This window comes from Pyricularia grisea, chromosome VII, assembly GCF_004355905.1.
Source record: "Pyricularia grisea strain NI907 chromosome VII, whole genome shotgun sequence".
NCBI lineage: Eukaryota > Fungi > Ascomycota > Sordariomycetes > Magnaporthales > Pyriculariaceae > Pyricularia > Pyricularia grisea.
The window spans coordinates 152,016-168,582 of NC_044975.1; the positions used below are offsets into that span (position 1 = coordinate 152,016).

Genomic DNA, 16,567 nt, shown 5'->3' on the forward strand with positions numbered 1-16,567 from the left:
TAAAAAAAATAGCAACGTTAAAGAAATCGCCTACATATTTTTACGAATAATTGTCAGTAATTACGGATTATTAAAGAGCATTATTACCGATAAAAACAAGTTTTTTATATTAAAATTTTGGAAATTATTAATGGAATAGCTAGAAATTAATTATAAGCTATTAATAATATTTTACCCCCAAACGGACGGATAAATAAAACGAGCCAATTAAATATTCGAATAATATTTAAAATATTACGTAAATTATAAGTAAGACGATTGGGTACGGTTATTACCCATAATATAATTCGCTTATAATAATTTAAAGAACGAAAATACTAAAATAACCCCGTTTTATGCCAATTATAGGTTTAATTTTACCGTATATAAAGAACCTAAAATAACCATTACGGTACCGCAAACCGACAAATAAATAAACGAGTTATAATAATTACATAAAAAATTCCAATAGAAATTAGAATTCGTACGAAAAAAAATAATAAAATACGCCAATTAATATCGGATAAAGGGATTATCCTTTAAAAAAAGAAATAACGTTTACCTTATTCGACGTAATATTAAAATACAGCGACCAAATAACAAATTTAATTTTAAAAAATTTGGACTTTTTAAAATTAATAAAAAAATTAGCGATACCAATTACAGACTATTATTACCAAATATTATAAAAATTTACCCGATATTTTATATATTATTATTGGAATTAATACTATACGGTACCAATATATAAAAAACGATCGAGGTCGACGTATAAAAAACCTACGAAATAAAACGAATATTAGACCATAAACGTAACTACGGAAAAACGGAATATTTTATTAAATGGGAAAATTACGGATACGAAAAAAATATTTGGAAACTTTTTAACCACTTTTAAAATTGCCAAAAACCGTTTCGCTAATATTATTAAAAAATGGATTTGCGAATAAATTAGCCAAAAAAAAGGAAAATTTAAAAAAATACTATTTATTATTTTTAAAAAATAAAGACCGATTAGGATTCGAAATTATATTACGAAATAAATTTGCGAAAAAAATAATTAATATATATTATAAATTAAAATATACGAATAAAACGATTTATTAATAAAATACCGCGCGAAAATATTTATTTCGTCTAATAAAAAAGGATTTAAAAGATTTATTAAAAAGGACGAATCCCAAATAAAATTAAAATCCGGAAGAAACGATTTTAGGGATATTTTAGGAAGGATTTCGGCTAATTGCCGCCGTTTTTCCCGTTTTATTTTTTTACGTTTTACCCGATTTAATTTTTCCAAATCGTTAATTCCGCGAAATATAATTCGTATTATTTTTTTAAATTATAATTTTTTTTATTTTCGTAAACGGAAAAGTTTTAGTTGTTTTTTTTAAATTTTTTATTATTTAGCCAAAATATTTTTTTCCAAAATTTTTATTTTAATATCGAATTTTAAATATTACCGACCAATATTACGCAATTGGATATTCGAAATATTTAATATATTGTAATTAAAACGGTTAACGCGGAAATATTCGATATAACGAAAAGAATTTTGCGGCGAAACGGCGTAACGTATTATACCGCAAAATTTACAATAAAAATAGGAAGGTATGTTTACGGAAAAAGGAAGGAAAAAAGCAAAAAAGGCGTGGCGACGTTTTATCGAAAAACGACCCGATTTCGATTTGTTAATTCGATTAAATATGGCGTAAAAAAATTAATAAGGAAAAAACCAAAAACTAGGAATAGGGATTAAGGGAATATAGATTATTTAAGGCCAAAAGGATTTGGTTAAAAAAAAGGAAATTTGATATTACGACCAAATAATTGGGCCGGAATTAGGAAGGCCAGGTGGGGTTATACCCCTTTTAACGATAACAAATTAAAAAAATAGCGACCGGTAGGAAATAGGATTATATAAGGATTTAATTACGTAATATTACGTAACTATTAAAGTGTAATTTGGGGTAATTTGTAAAATTTCGATTAAAAATCACAAATTAAATAGATTAAGGGAGATTACGTTTAGGATATTGATTATATAAGATACGTTTATTATTATGTAGATAGAATTTAGTCTAAAATTGTTTAGCAGCAATTAATTTGTATCCAATTTATTACCTACCCAGGAATCGATTATAATTTTACCCCAGTTATTAGGAATCCCAGTTACCCAGTTTAGACGCTTAGTTGCTTTAACCCACTGTATTTTACCATAAGAACAGGTTACCCGATACCTTGATCGTAACAAGCTATTAGAGGAAAGTTGCATGGAAAATAGAGAGGCTTAACCTTTACGCAAGCTGCAAAGGCAATGCACTTTAACAAGGAGCAATGTCCTTTCGAGTGCCTAGATCATCAAATATAAATCCTGCTATAGCTTATGTTGAAACTTAAAAAACTTACGATCACCACGGGGACCTACATCACAACATACAACTATGCAACATCTCATTCTCAGCTGATCACTGTTATGCCCTTGTTTTGGAAGGAGTCGATCCCAAGCTTTACAGAGCGATTGATAAAGGTGATTGAGAGTTCTTACATACATATGAATAAGTGCAGGTATGCACTGAGATACATTCATGTCCCCGGTTGTATTTCCGTACTTCGATTGCACGTTCTAATCAGGTGCGCACTATTTATAGATTGTTGATCAGTTGTGGTCAGTAATCCTGCCAAGAAAACATTTTCCATAAAAAGCAAGATGACTAAAAGGCTAATTCGTAGCAGGCGCTATCCCTGGCAGCTACTAAAAACCGGGTCATAGCATGGAAGCTTTGTGAACCACTGAACCTTGGTCACGGCCGATCCTGAGAAGTAAAAAAAAGAAACAAAAGAGAGAGAAAAAAAAGAGAGCAAAAAAAAAGGACACGTTGCAGATCAATTCAATATACGAGATGAACTCCGTGGCGCAAATGCACAAAATATAGACGGTGGTCCATGACAAGGTCGAAAAGATGCAGGCGTCGTCCCGTTGAAGGTTTTGCAGGAACAGCCTTGCTAAGTTGCTAGTCGGACCGTCTGCAGAGCGCACTTTTGTCGATAAAAATATCCCCCCGTGTGCGAAAACAGATCAACACTGATCATCACCCCCTTGGTAAGGGCGCAGCAGCATAAGTTCTGGCTGTGATGGTAATTTGTTTTTCCTTTCCTTTGTGTTGCTTGAAGAATTACCGGCCTTGATGCTCCGCGATCAATAAATATACACAAAACCGCTGGAAGGATAGATAGATAGTCTCGGACAATCGGTTACCTGTGTGCAAAGTGTTTTGTCATTGAGGCAACGAGTCAGCAGTTTATAGCTTCTTAAGGGTCTATATTTACCAAGACAGTAGAAGCTACCGAAGTTTATAGTTCAGCGCAGCTAGCGTCTGGCGACATGGACTTGGCTGCGGATTTTGCTTAGGTATTTTCGAACAATTGGATTAGGACAAAACTGGTGTTAAATCCCACAACCAGCCCGTTTATTAAATGAAGTAGTACACTGTGTATTGCCTCTCCATCAGCCACTCTTCCGCTTGCCAAACACGCGAAGCGGATTTTTCCCCTTGAACTTGAGCCAAGTAGCCAGATAGACGACGAAATAATTGAAAACAATGAAACCGCAAAAGATGCCCACGTCGCGCCACCGGTTGGAGTAGTACACGCTGAAACTCGCCGCAAACTGATCGCCGTCGGCGTACTGACACAGCTCGCACATGCCTCCCTGGCCGGTCTGCAGCCGCCCTCCAGCCTGCTGGACGTACTGGCCTGCGTATTCCTCACACGACGACCCCGGCGGCGGCTCGAACCGGGCGAACTCGTCCGGCTGGCACTGCAGCGGCTGGTCGTGAACGGCCACGCCCAAGAGGGCCTCGAGGAGGTAGTGGAACGGCGAGAGCCAGTACATCCACTCCCGCCAGAACGTGGGGATCTGCGCCGGGGGCACGACGACGCCGCAGAAGCTGATGATGAAGGTGAAGAAGAGCGGCACGAGCAGCGAGGCCAGGAGCTTGTTGGGCGCAAAGGCAGCCACGGCCTGGCCGAAGCTGACGTAGTACAGCTCGAAGAGCACGACCATGAGGAAGGCAAAGGCCGACGAGGAGCCGGGCATGATGTCGCGCCAGCCAAAGATGCCCCACCACCAGCAGTTGAAGTAGACTGCGCCGGCGAGGATGGCGATGGGTATCTCGGCGAGCACCGCGCCCGTGACCCAGGCGGACCAGCTGTAGATCTTGGCCTTGTTTTCGCGCCACTGGAATATCTGCCGCGAGTCGATGAAGACGGGCTGCAGCTGCTGGATCAAGGGCGGGCAGATGGTGAGGGTCATGAAGATGGAGAAGAGTCGGTTCTGGTAGTCGATTGACGCGAACCCTATCCGGAAGAAGGTGAAGCAGTTGAAGAGTCCCGTTAGGATGTGCAGCATAAACTTGCCGACGAGGTAGCCTGGGTTGCGCCAGTATGAGACGAAGGAGCGGCGCACAACTGCGGACATTTGAGTGGACAGAGGCATGGCGTATTCACGTTCGTCACGCAGGCTGTCGGTTTGTTCGACCTTTTGCCGTTGAGATATCATGTCGTCAATCTCGCGGCTCCTTGCCTCGCGCTCTTTGGACTTCTCCCACACATCACCCCAATCCTGGCCCTTGTAGTCCGGATCGCCGGCTCCGATGGCTTCAAGCATATACTCTGCCGGGTTGGCATTAGGTGGGCACTTTTGCGCTCCGTTGGACTCTAGGTAACCCAACAGGTCCTGGCTATCGTGGCCAAGCGGACCGTGGTAGACCACGCGGCCTCCGGCCTTGAGCAGGAGCAGCTCGTCAAAGTTTTCAAAAAGAATAGCCGATGGTTGATGTATGGTACACAAGACTGCTTGCCCTGCATCGGCGAGCTTTCTCAAGAAGCGAACGATATTGAAAGCAGCCCCTGAATCGAGCCCAGAAGTCGGTTCATCCAGGAACATGAGCAACTCGGGTTTCGAGGCTAGTTCAACTCCGATCGTCAACCTCTTGCGCTGTTCGGTGTTGAGACCCTCGCCGACGTTGCCAATCGTGGCACCAGCGATGCTTCGCATCTCGAGCAGGTCGATAATTGTTTCGCAGTAGTCGAGCTTTTCTTGCTTGGGAACTTCGCGGGGTTGTCTCAGCAAGGCCGAGAACTGGAGAGCTTCACGAACGGTGGCGGTGGGCTCATGGATATCCATTTGCTCTGCAAATCCGGTGGCTCGTTGAAAGGATTTAGGAAGGGGTCGGCCATCAACAAGGAATTCGCCCGTCACAGTTCCTGTTTGAATGCGCTGAGCGAGGGTGTTGAGGAGGGTGGTTTTTCCGGCACCTGAATTCTTCGTGTTAGCATGTCGCCAATGTCATATTGGTGCATTCATTAGAGGTTGCAACTTACCAGAAGCACCCATCAAAGCCGTAAGCTTCCCGGGTCGGACATATCCTTGAACGTCAGAGAGAAGCTTGCGTTTGCCACCCTTGCTCGAGATCTCATAGTTGACGTCTCTGAAGGTGAAGATGGTCTCATTCTTGGCCACCTGATTTGATGTTTTGTCCTCATCTTCAGTTGAGCCTTCACCTGGTGATATCGCGGTTTGAGAATCTGATCCCGGTGTTCCGACTTCCTCATCTTTTTCGTTCCCTCCCTTTCCCTTACCACCTGTCTCGATAGTACTCTCCAGCTGCTTGGGTACCTGTCCCCGCTTGAAGACGGTTATGGCACCGCCCCCCTTGTTGGGCTTCATTCTCTCCATGCCGACTGCTGTGAGAATCACAAAGAAGATGAAAAACGCCCACAGAAATCCAAAGTTCCGCCAGAGGTGAGCGCGGGTGTAATCAAACGACTCGTTGATGTAGTTTGCACCACTGACAGTTGAATCGCCAGGAGTGCTGCCAGCGAGAGTACACCCTTGATATTGCGGCTCTGCTTGGGGTCCCTGGGGAACAAGAAAGGGCCCATTGCATGTGAGCTCCTGTGTATAAAATTCATTTGACATCAAGCATTCGAATCCATACTGTAACCAGTTGATCCATCGTAACCAACCAAACCAAACTGGCATGGATGTCGGGGGAATCAGATAGCCTGTATACACGACGAGAATCTGAACTGCGAGACCAGTAAAGCGCGTGGCGACGTCCAGGGTTCCGCACCAGGCTGATATGGCACGAAAGAAGGAATAAGTCGTCATGGTAACCAGCCAGAGGATCAAGTTGGCGATAAAGTACTGCGACGCCGTCCGCGCCAGGTGGGACATCCAATATATGATGACAGTGAATAGGACGACCTGGATAAAGACAAGTGGCACATCTACCACGGTCTGCGCGATGGCGTAGGCGGAGGGGCGGTAAAAGGAAAAGGACTTGTGCTTGAGAAGAATAGGCTTGGATTCGAACGCGGCAGTCTGTTCGGCCAGCGCCAGTAAGGCGTTGAACAGCAGCAGGAGGAAGAGCACACCACCGCGTGGGAAGGCACCGGACGCGGTCTCGGGGAGGTTGAAGAAGAGACTACCGATGATTAGACCCTGAAACACAAGACCACCCCATTTGCCCAGCAGAGAAGCCTTGTCACCGATCATGACCAGGAACTGACGCTTGGTGCAAGCGATGACCTGCTTGTGGAACGGTATCTCGTAGTTCTTGGTGCGCTGACGCTTAGGCTTGCCGGCCTCGATGGCGGCGCGAGCTTCGACCTGCTGCTGCTGCTCCGCCTCCAGTCGAGACATGTCTTCGAGGTTGGCGCGATAGATATTGCTACGCCTGTAAGCCTCGGAAAACTGCTCAGGGGTCCGCGGAAACCTGTCCTCCCAGCCCTGGCGGATGTGTCGTTCGTGCGGGTCCGTGACCGAGGTAAGGAAGTCTGCCGTGGTCCATCGCTCGGGACAGGAAAAGCCAAGGTCAATAAAGTACTGCTTGGCTTGCTCCGACGGTCCGAAATAGAGACACTTCCCCGCGTCGATGAGCAGCACCTTGTCAGCGAGCTCGTACAGCGACTCGCCGGCCTGGTATAATGACACGGCTGTGGACGTGTTGGCCATGTTGGTCATAGCTCTGATTGACCGCAAATATTCGACAGCAGTACTGGCGTCAAGGCCCTTGCTGGAATTATCCCAACCCTGGACTGAAGCTCTCGCGATCATGGCTTCGGCGATGCTGACACGCTTCCTCTCGCCTCCCGATACACCCCGCACATACTCATTGCCAACCTTGGTGTCGAGGGTGTGCTCAATCCAGAACAGCTTGGTAATGACACGCAAGAACTCACGGATATAGTCTTCTCGGCTCTCCCCTTCAAGACGAGATTCCTTCCCGGGTGCACGAGTCTCGAGCGCAAAGTGGAGAGTGCGCTTGACAGAGAGCGTGGCATAGTTCAGATCTTCTTCGGGGTTGTAGATAATGTCGCCACGGAAGTCGCGGGCCATGGTCTTGGCATCGACTCCTCCGTAAGAAACATCACCCAAGACGGACTCGAAGCCGGCGCGCTGGTTGCAAAAGGCCTTGAGGAAGGTGCTGCAGCCGGATCCGGGGCGCCCCAGCACCAGCAGCAGCTCACCAGGGCGCACGCAACCGTCAAAGTGAGAAATGAGCTCTCGCACCGGTGGCTTTGCGAATGCGGCGCGCGGTCCTTTGGTCAAGAGGTGCTTCATCTTGCGGGGCAGCTTCAGGAAGATGTCGCCGACAGTGGGCTGCAGAGTGGCGCCTAGACCGACTCCCTTGACGGTCAGGTCCCTGAAGATGACGCCGCTGCGTCGCGTCTTCTCCTCGTCGCTTTGCTGCTGACGCTCATGACCAAACATCCTCGAGACTAGTCGTTCGATCTCCTCGCCTTCCTCCTCGCCGCTTTCGACTGGGGCTGAGGCATGCGTCCCGTTTGTGCGCCTTCTTGATAACGCTCGAAAAATATCATCTTCTGTGTAGCTGGTCTTTTTGCGCTCAAATGCTGGCCTTTGATTGCTGTTTGTCGCTCTTACAGGTTGTGAAATGGTGCGCAGCGGAGCAAACCGCTCTTCGGAGCCAGCATCTTGACTCGCAGTATCGAGTTTCTCGTCTTCCTTTTCAGTCAAAGATGAAGAGCTCGAGGCGAAATTGCCTCCTACTGTTGGTCCTGGTCTCGTGGTCGGCGTGTTGACGTGGGAACGTGAATCGCGGAATTGAGATGTCACCAACGGAAAATTTCTTTCGATTTGTGGCGTTGGACCAGGCGGCGACTCTGGGAAGCCTCCCGGAATGTCGCTATCTTTGGGTGTAGGCCTGTCGTCCATTTTTGCGGTTTGGCCACTGTCGAACTCAAGCATACATAACGACCCCTGACGTGGCTCGTGGCAGTTGAACCGTTACTTTGCAGTGCATGCTCGAGATATATAAGGTACTTGAGGTAGCGTACTTCATTTTATCGGTGGGTACTCCGTAAGCTTCAAAAACATTTTGGAATGCGGCTTACATGTCTATGACGATGCGATTCGCTGTTCCAGCTTGTCCGTTACCGATTGATTGTTTGCAGATCCCTACAACTTTAACCCCGGTTCCTCCGTCCATCTACCATCGATCTGGAACTGGTGGAATCGCAACCGGTAATCGTGCTAGCGTAGCCCGACCCGCATTTCGGAGCCGCCAATTTGTTCAACATGATGTCATTGATCTCGAAGTTTAACCATTTTTCTCACACAAACAACTGCAACAAACACACAAAATCCATTTTTCGCCATCTTCGGACTCTCGGGGCTATAACTTTCGCGAGGCAGCCACTTCTACCCCTTTGGTAGTTACACAGCTTCCTTGGCAGGTAGATATTTGCCTACTTCAGCTCGCTCGATAAGCTTGGGCTTCACGGTTGGTGGCCATCCTCCTTAGGTCTCCGTTGTTCGGGCAGACCCAAGCTTACAAATGCTGCCTCTGAGGAAAAACCGAAGCTACGGACATCCCAAGCTTTGAGTACCCCGCTGAATGCTGAAAAAGAATTCGGTATACTACGGTTGTGATGATAAGCATCCATCTGCGTAGGGTCAGACAGCATCATCATGTTCGCATCGATGACGGCGACAGGGTAGATTGTCGAAAGAAGGGTCTTTGGCCGAAAAAAAGACTCGACCCAAGAAGTTTGCCTTCGATCTGGGAAGTCAATGACCTTAAATGCATTTATAGCTACTGGGCTGCTTGATACGCTGCTGCTGGGTTGTAAGCATGGCCTTTTACACCGTTCCAAGTGGGCGTTGACTGCATGTATCTTCGACTTTAAATCAAGCTGTGTGCTGCCATCTCGGCTGTCTGGATCTGAATTGGATTTGTTCCTGACTCGATTAAGTCTGCAAGTCTAGCACATTTCAGCGGGTCCTATGAAAACTGCTGGGCAAAGGTAGTGGCCGAAGGACGGAGGTGACAGGGATGAGCCCATCATATGGCAGCAGTAAAAGCCTTTCTTTGAACGAGGCAAAAAACCCTGTAAATGTCGCCGTCGACGAGAGGGACGGGCGAGATTCCAAGTGCCATTGCTATCGAATCCGCCTGGGATCGTATGCGCTTACCGGATTCCTAGCATGCCTGACGGAGCGCTAATATACGGATCTGCGTCTCTGCTTTGGTCGATCTGGGCGGCATGATACCGTCCGCGCCAACCATTTCCGACCCCCGACGTGAAGTTAGTGCTGGATCTCGGAAAGTTCCCTGCGTACAATAAACCGGCACCGATTGAACGAGACGCCCGCGCCGCATCCTGCAGGCACCACTCCATGGGCAGAACATCTTGCACCGCCACGAGACCGTTGTGCGGTACGAAGTCAGAGGGCTAGGCATGCCTCAGCAAGCGGGAAAGCGGCAGCAGAATCAACAGGATCAGGGCTTACTGCGCCGATGGCTCAGGCGCGGATTGCGATATCCCGATCTCGGCCGAAGGCAGCGGGAGCAAAACCAACAAACAGCTCGGATGCACCAACACAGCCTATCGGATGGACGTAGAAAACGGCGGAATCCTGGGGAAATGCAACGTACCATGGTAGTACAGTCAGGCTCAGAGCTTTTGAACCAATTAAGGCTTCGTAATTTTGGGAAATAAACGGAGAAGAAGGCATCGAAGTACAGAACTGGATTGGAGTACCAGGCCTGTAGGCTGCGGGTCCAGGTTGATTCCAGGGTAAAGGGAGGGATGAAGGATTGCATTTAACAATTGATTGACGGGAAATGGTGAGGTACGTTATCAGAATACCCCGCACAACTCATCATCTGCTTGGTCTCTCCCCATGGATGAATAGATGATGGCGCTGGACGCACAGATTAACAATACACTCCTGGTCTCTCCCCCTACAGATTCAATCTCTAAAGGCGCAGATTGACGTTCGCCAATCCATGTATGAGTTCTGCAAACTCCTGATGGAGGAAAACGGCGCAAGCACGAAGGAGCAACTCGACTTTGAATGCGTCTGGGCAGACGCAAGTCTGATGCACACCAGAGCCGTAAACCCTGCGCATTCCACTTGGAGAGTGATCAGGGACGGGCACGCCAAGTCCAGCAAAGATTTGAAGGCAGTTACTGGTGAAATGCACGCATGCCCCGTCGGGATGGGTGTCTTGTACGATACTGACGAGGATCAATTTCTGCTTCCGACAGGCAAGAGTGAACTGGTAAACTAGGAAACAATTAATGTCGAAGGAGAAGAGGCAATAAGAATCGTGCTACAATATCAAAGCTAGGTCTTCTACAGATTCTCAAGCAAAAAAAAAACGACGCTGGATTAGTGAAACCTGCCTGTTACCTACCATGTGCAGCTGCTTAGTTTTCAACAAAAGATCATTTGTTCCGTCGGCGGTCTCCAGTCAAGGAGATTACGGCGACGAGCCCGTGCTCTTAAAGTCTCCTTGCAGCTTGTAAGCGAAGTGCCCAGGCAATTCAGCGCCTTCTGTAATTGTTTACTCGATTTAAATCCTGGAAGCGATTACAATTCATCAGCCATGATAATTGCATTCGCAGGGCGGTAGGCCTTGCTGTCCTGGCTTTCAATAAACATAATTTGATACGCTGAAACTCGTCAATTTCCATACCTCCTGCTTGATAACCTAATCCTTTGAGTATTCACTATTATAAGGTTGGCGCTGATAAGGAACAATTAACAAACTCGCTAACATGTTTGTTGGACACAACGCTCATAAGATAGTCGGCCTGCACCAGACACACGGCCACTCTCGGCTTCCAGAGAATTCACTGTCACATATCCGTAGTGACTGGAGGATTAGGGGGGATGTTTGCATACAGTTCCAGGAGGGTCCATTGCCAGACATGTATGCAATCAATCCTGACTTCATATCCGAGTTCGTCAACTATATTGTCACCCACCATCTGGCCGCTCTTTTGACCGCTGGTCCTCTGCGGTGCTCAGTCCAACATGATGGGGCTCACCATAGGTGAGGGCACCGTTATAATCGAGTCAGATGCCACCAAGAATTACCGTTCCCGACCCGGCAAAGCGGTGGGATATTTGAAGCGATCATAGGCGGAAACCAGCCTGCCTGTTTGTCAGGCGAAAGAGACCCCTACTAAGACGAACTCCGGAAAATATAAGGTGTATAACGCAGGGAATCCGTCCCCAATACTGACGAATATTATGATCTCAAGGCGGCACTTGCTCACGTTCCAGTTCTCTAGAATTATGGTCACCGTGTTCTTACCTCACATGTTGGTCCGATTTGTTTCTTATTGATCTTATTGTGCTTAACTCCCCTTATTCCCGTGGTGATTGATCAACAAATTGTCCCATCTCCAGTGGCTAATGCCAAGGAACAGTGTCACTGATATCTTGTCGGCTGGTTAAAAATGAGTCCTTCTAGATACAGCATATCTTAAAGCCCGGTTTCGTCTTTAAAAGACTGGCAAAGGCTCTGGCATGTTCTCCAGCCGCCTCGTGGAGCCTTTGACGCGCAAAAGGCCCAAAGTTCTCGTTGCCTTGATGTTTTAAACTTGCTGGTCGGTAAACCTACCTATTTTGGAGGAGAAAACGCCCCCAGAATGTTTCCAGCAATAAAATATAATCTTCGAAAAGTATTACCGCGGTTTTAAACATAAACTTTTAGAGAAGTATTAAAGGTAAACACCATGCATGGTATTTGCGGGTCGTGAACACCTGTTGTGGGAGAAAAGCAATACGAATTTTGAGAATGTCGAATTGGGAGTTTGTTTTGGTGGATTTGGCACGAGAAACCGTTCGCGTTTAATATAGTGTTGTCGTATGTGGAAGGTGACTCACGACAAATCATGGCGATTTTGTTCTTCTGCTGCTCTTGGGTTTGTCAAGACTAGGAGCAGGATACAGTCGTCAGTCCAGAGAGATGAATGCATTGACACCTCAACAGCTTCGACCCGCTGAGTCCGGCTAGAGACTGTACTACAATTTTGCGTTGGGCTCATCTGCGGCTAATCGCCCTCACCAACTTCGCCTCTACGTACCTTCCATTACCTAGTAAAGGTTCTAATTGCAACATGGTGCCATACCTTGACTGAGTAGGTAGGTAGCTTCCCGGCGAGGGAAAACTGTTGGCACTGATTGCTACGAGTCACGCATGGCCTCGGGTTAGGTACTGCGCCGGCGGGGGTGGGATGAGAAACCCGAAACCGGTGGGGATGGATCCATGCGCCCCCGCCCGCCCTCTCGAGTCGATCACAACCTCTCTCATTCACCAAACCGACCATCATTTGGAACTCCTGACGCGTGTTACAGCAGCGGCTCATGCGGGGTCCGTACTAAAATATTTACGCGTTAACAATCGCAAAACTACGCGTTGGTTTTTTTTTGACCACCGAGTTTTAAGGTGTCGTCGGTTCGGCAGAGCGACTCAAGGCGCACTAACCCCGGCGGAACATGGCGTCCGAGCCCGCTAGCCTGAGATGTGAGCACTGCGGAGAGACGTTTCTGCGGAAAGAACACCGGGACCGGCATCTGAGGAGGCACTCTGGAATCAAGCCATTCCAGTGCGACGTTTGCGACAAGTCCTTTGCTCGAAAGTGCGTTTTTTTTCTTCTTCTACAAATTCGAAGTCCCCGATTGATCCCCCCGCACGGCATCTCGCCTTGCTAACCTAAAAAGTGGCGTCGGCTTAGGGATACTCTCCTGCGCCACAGCACCATCCACCGCCACGGCGATGAGACACACGGCAGCACTCCACGCCGCTGTGCCCAGGCTTGTATTTCCTGTGCGAAACTCAAGCAGCGTTGTCGCGGCGGTCTGCCATGCGCGCGTTGTCAGGATACCGGTGCCGAATGCAAGTACAGTCCGGGAAAGACCCCTGGTATCATAAATATCTCCTCGGCTCGACCGAGCGAGACACCCGCTAGTCGCAGCGGTAGTCTAAGGGCCAGCTCTATTCCAACCGATCAAGATAATAGCGATGCCTATAGCTACACGCCTAGGTCCCACGTGGCAAATGGCCATCCCCCCAACGCCGCCGCCGATCAGCCTGCTTTGCATCACAATTTCAACAGCTCTGCCAGTAACAGCCAAGACAACCCTAAATTTTCTCACACAGCGGCTGGGCACCCGGTTGCCGTGTCTACCAACTTTAACCCTTCGTCTTTGCATAGTGATCCTGATCTCTATACACGTGAGCAATGGAGCTCCTCTCCGTCCCATCATGCAAACCAAATAGTAAACGAATTCGCCGCCGAGTGGGATGCCCTGTCATCTTACTTTCCATTCCTTCCTATATCCGAGGAGCTTGGGGATGCCCTTGAAACAACCCATGTCATGATAGACCACAACCAACAGCGCAGCGTCGAACCACACAACCACTCCCCAAACCACCAAATGCGGGGCCAAGCAGCGCCGGTCCCCTCAGTGAGTGTGCCAAACCATTCGTCAGATCAGGATCCGTCACCTCCAGCCGTGAATAGCTCTCGTTCTTACGGCGAAACCCCATGCCGGCGATTCCCAAAGACGCAGGACAGTCACCTGCAGACCGCCGAGACCGAGACATTTGGCCATGTCGGCCATGTCCCCTCCCACGCATATGAGGGTTTGCGCAATTTCTATGCAGCGCAATCCCAGGACAGTACACCGTCTTTTGTACCCATACGTCTCATCAAAGCCTTTGTTGATCTCTACTTTGAATATTTTGATCCTCAATTCCCTTTCTTGCATGTCTCGCATCTTGAGGCCGAAGACTTACCTTGGATCTTGCTCCTAGCCACTGCGGCTATCGGAAGCTATTATTCGGAACTTGATGATATACAAGACTATACCTCGATACTATGCGACTTGCTGGGCAGAGCGGTAGAAAGTGAAGTATGCCGCCCTCGCGGTCCTATCCCATTTTCTGACATATACTGACTGACCTCGGCAGGCTATGGCACAGATCAAACGACCGAGCAAGGCCCTCATCCAGAGCACCTTCCTGCGCCATATCCACCTTTTGTCCTGCGGTCTGCACAAAGGGCTCCTCCTATCCCATTATAAAAGACAGATGCTCATGTCCATGTGCCGCGACATGGCGTCTCGAAGGGACGCCGAGAGAACATCCCGTCAGAACCTCACTAAGAGTAATGATGAGTGGGCAAGCTGGCTTGCGATGGAAGAGGAAACACGCCTAGTGTGCTGCATCTATAGTTAGTCACGGTCTTGGCTTTTTCCCGCTTCGCATGTATACGGCAGTACTAATGCGGCACAGTGCACGAATGCATATACTCCCTTTTTACTTATATTCCCACAGACTTCAATCTGTTTGATATCTCGAAGCAGATGCCTTGTCCTAGTCGCACTTGGTATGCCAAAGACGTCCATGAATGGAGGTCGAAGCAGATGGAGTTTCAAGGTTCGTAGGAAGCTCCCACGGAATCGGAGGGCTCAAGCCTTGACTAATTTAAATGTAGCTGTCCGATTGCAGCAAGCATCTTCCCAGGAACCCGCTCCGCCACCCGAGATAGACTGCGATCCCTTCTTGTCCAAGATGAGTCTAGTGGCGCTGTACAACAATGGGAAGAATAACCAGCGGCAGCGCCGCGCATCAAGACTCGCAATGAACTCCTTTGGGTCCCACCTCAGAAGCATGAGCCCTAGTATCTCCAAAGCCCCCATCCGCATCTCTTCCAGCGAAAATGATGATGAGACGATGGAAAACTCTCTGCTGGATGAATCTATCGACCACATCTCGTTTTTGATAGGAGAGGAACCAACCCGCTGCCACGCAACTCTCCATCACATCCTTGCTATCCTCCGCTCCGTCCCTCTACGGACCTTGTTTGCGGGTACCGGTTGGCAAGCTGACACAGCCCAGGTGATTAAACTCAAGGCCGAGTTTAAAGAATATCTGCAGCGCGAAGGAGCGCGGTCGAGAAAGTGCTTGTGGCACGCGGCGTGTATTTCCAAGTTCATACAAACCACGCGACGCCTTGCCCCATACGACATGTTCAGCATCGGGATAGCCACGTGCTACATAGTACTCTACATGGAGCTCCGGCCAGTCGAGTCCCATCCGTCGCAGGCCACCCCGGCAGGGGACGCCAGTTCTAGGCAGCCAGGCGCTGCGGCGCGGCGGCGCACCGTGCGCCTCGATCAGCTGTCTACCCGAGAGGAAGTCCAAGATTGGGCCAGAAACGGCGGGGATGCCGACATCCACTTGACCAACGTGGGAATCTTACGCGAGCCGGATTCCCTCACGCGCTTCCTGCGGATGACGGAGAAGGCCCTCTTACGCCAGGTTGCCTGGAGCGCGTTTTTCAGGGCCTGGGCCAAGAATATGGTCCAACTTATTCATGGAGAGAAGCCTACATTGAACTGTGAAGACTACAACGAGGCAGAGCAAAGAATTTCATGAACGCGGAGAAGATGAGAAAAGAATGTGGATGATATTCACCCTCGATGACCGAGTTTTCCGACCCCACTGAGTTCTGGTACGAGGAAGCTCTAAACAAGACGGATCAGTGAGATTTGTACCCGGAATTAGCCTACATGGTGTGATGGGTTCTGAGATAGCAATGGAAGGGCAAAGAATGAGAGCCATGTTTTGCGTGGCTACCATAGCTTGAATATAGGACTGGCCGTTGATGGTCTCACCATGGGCCTGGTTGCGCGGAGTTGAAACGCTTAACATCGTCGGTATCATGCATTTCCACAATGAAAGAAACTCATTTGGGTACTGGGATCTTCATCGGAATAGACCGGGCTCTTGAGCTTCGATCTGGTAGCGTTCAAGAGCCATGGCATATATCCGAAGATCAAGACAACCTAGCATCATTAATGGGTACCTCCGCTTGGTCTTTGGGATGTTTGTCTCGAATGTTCAAAGCATACAGCCACCACGGCAAGGCTTGGTTGGATCTGTGTCTTATGAAGTTAGAATCGCTTGTTTGCGTCTGCCAAGTAATAGCATTCCTGTGGCTTATTAGAACATCATCACATCTTCAAATTTCTGCTGCCGAAGAATCCTTTTTTCTGATGGATTACCGTAATTATTGATTCTGCTATCTCTGGGTAGGTTCTATTCGACCGTATAACTATCTCTTCCCTTTCTCAATAGCGCACCTCAAGTGGAACCCCATTTGCCATGTACGCTTGCGTTACGATGCCCTTCCCAGCCTCCAACCTTGCACTAACATTCCCATGAGCACAGGCTGCGTCCTTTTGTCCGTT

At 48.2% G+C, this 16,567-nt stretch overlaps 3 protein-coding genes across 3 annotated transcripts; 2 read left to right on the top strand and 1 right to left on the bottom strand.

Annotated features, from left to right (window-relative positions):
- Window positions 1–3,487: 3,487 nt before the first annotated feature.
- PgNI_10106 (uncharacterized protein) lies at window positions 3,488–8,224 on the bottom strand (the record flags this gene model as incomplete). The annotated part of the gene is made up of 2 exons (XM_031130082.1): window positions 3,488–5,298; window positions 5,365–8,224. The coding sequence occupies 2 exons, from the start codon at window positions 8,222–8,224 to the stop codon at window positions 3,488–3,490; spliced, it is 4,671 nt and encodes a 1,556-aa protein (XP_030979968.1).
- A 1,986-nt stretch (window positions 8,225–10,210) lies between these two features.
- On the top strand, window positions 10,211–10,586 carry PgNI_10107 (uncharacterized protein; the record flags this gene model as incomplete). Its single annotated transcript, XM_031130083.1, is given in 2 exon segments — window positions 10,211–10,246; window positions 10,263–10,586. 2 exon segments carry the CDS (start codon window positions 10,211–10,213, stop codon window positions 10,584–10,586), a joined length of 360 nt encoding a protein of 119 aa, XP_030979967.1.
- Window positions 10,587–12,638: 2,052 nt separating this feature from the next.
- PgNI_10108 (uncharacterized protein) lies at window positions 12,639–15,752 on the top strand (the record flags this gene model as incomplete). Its single annotated transcript, XM_031130084.1, has 5 exons — window positions 12,639–12,948; window positions 13,045–14,224; window positions 14,283–14,544; window positions 14,649–14,750; window positions 14,809–15,752. Exons 1-5 carry the CDS (start codon window positions 12,806–12,808, stop codon window positions 15,750–15,752), a joined length of 2,631 nt encoding a protein of 876 aa, XP_030979972.1. The 5' UTR covers window positions 12,639–12,805.
- Window positions 15,753–16,567: the final 815 nt, after the last annotated feature.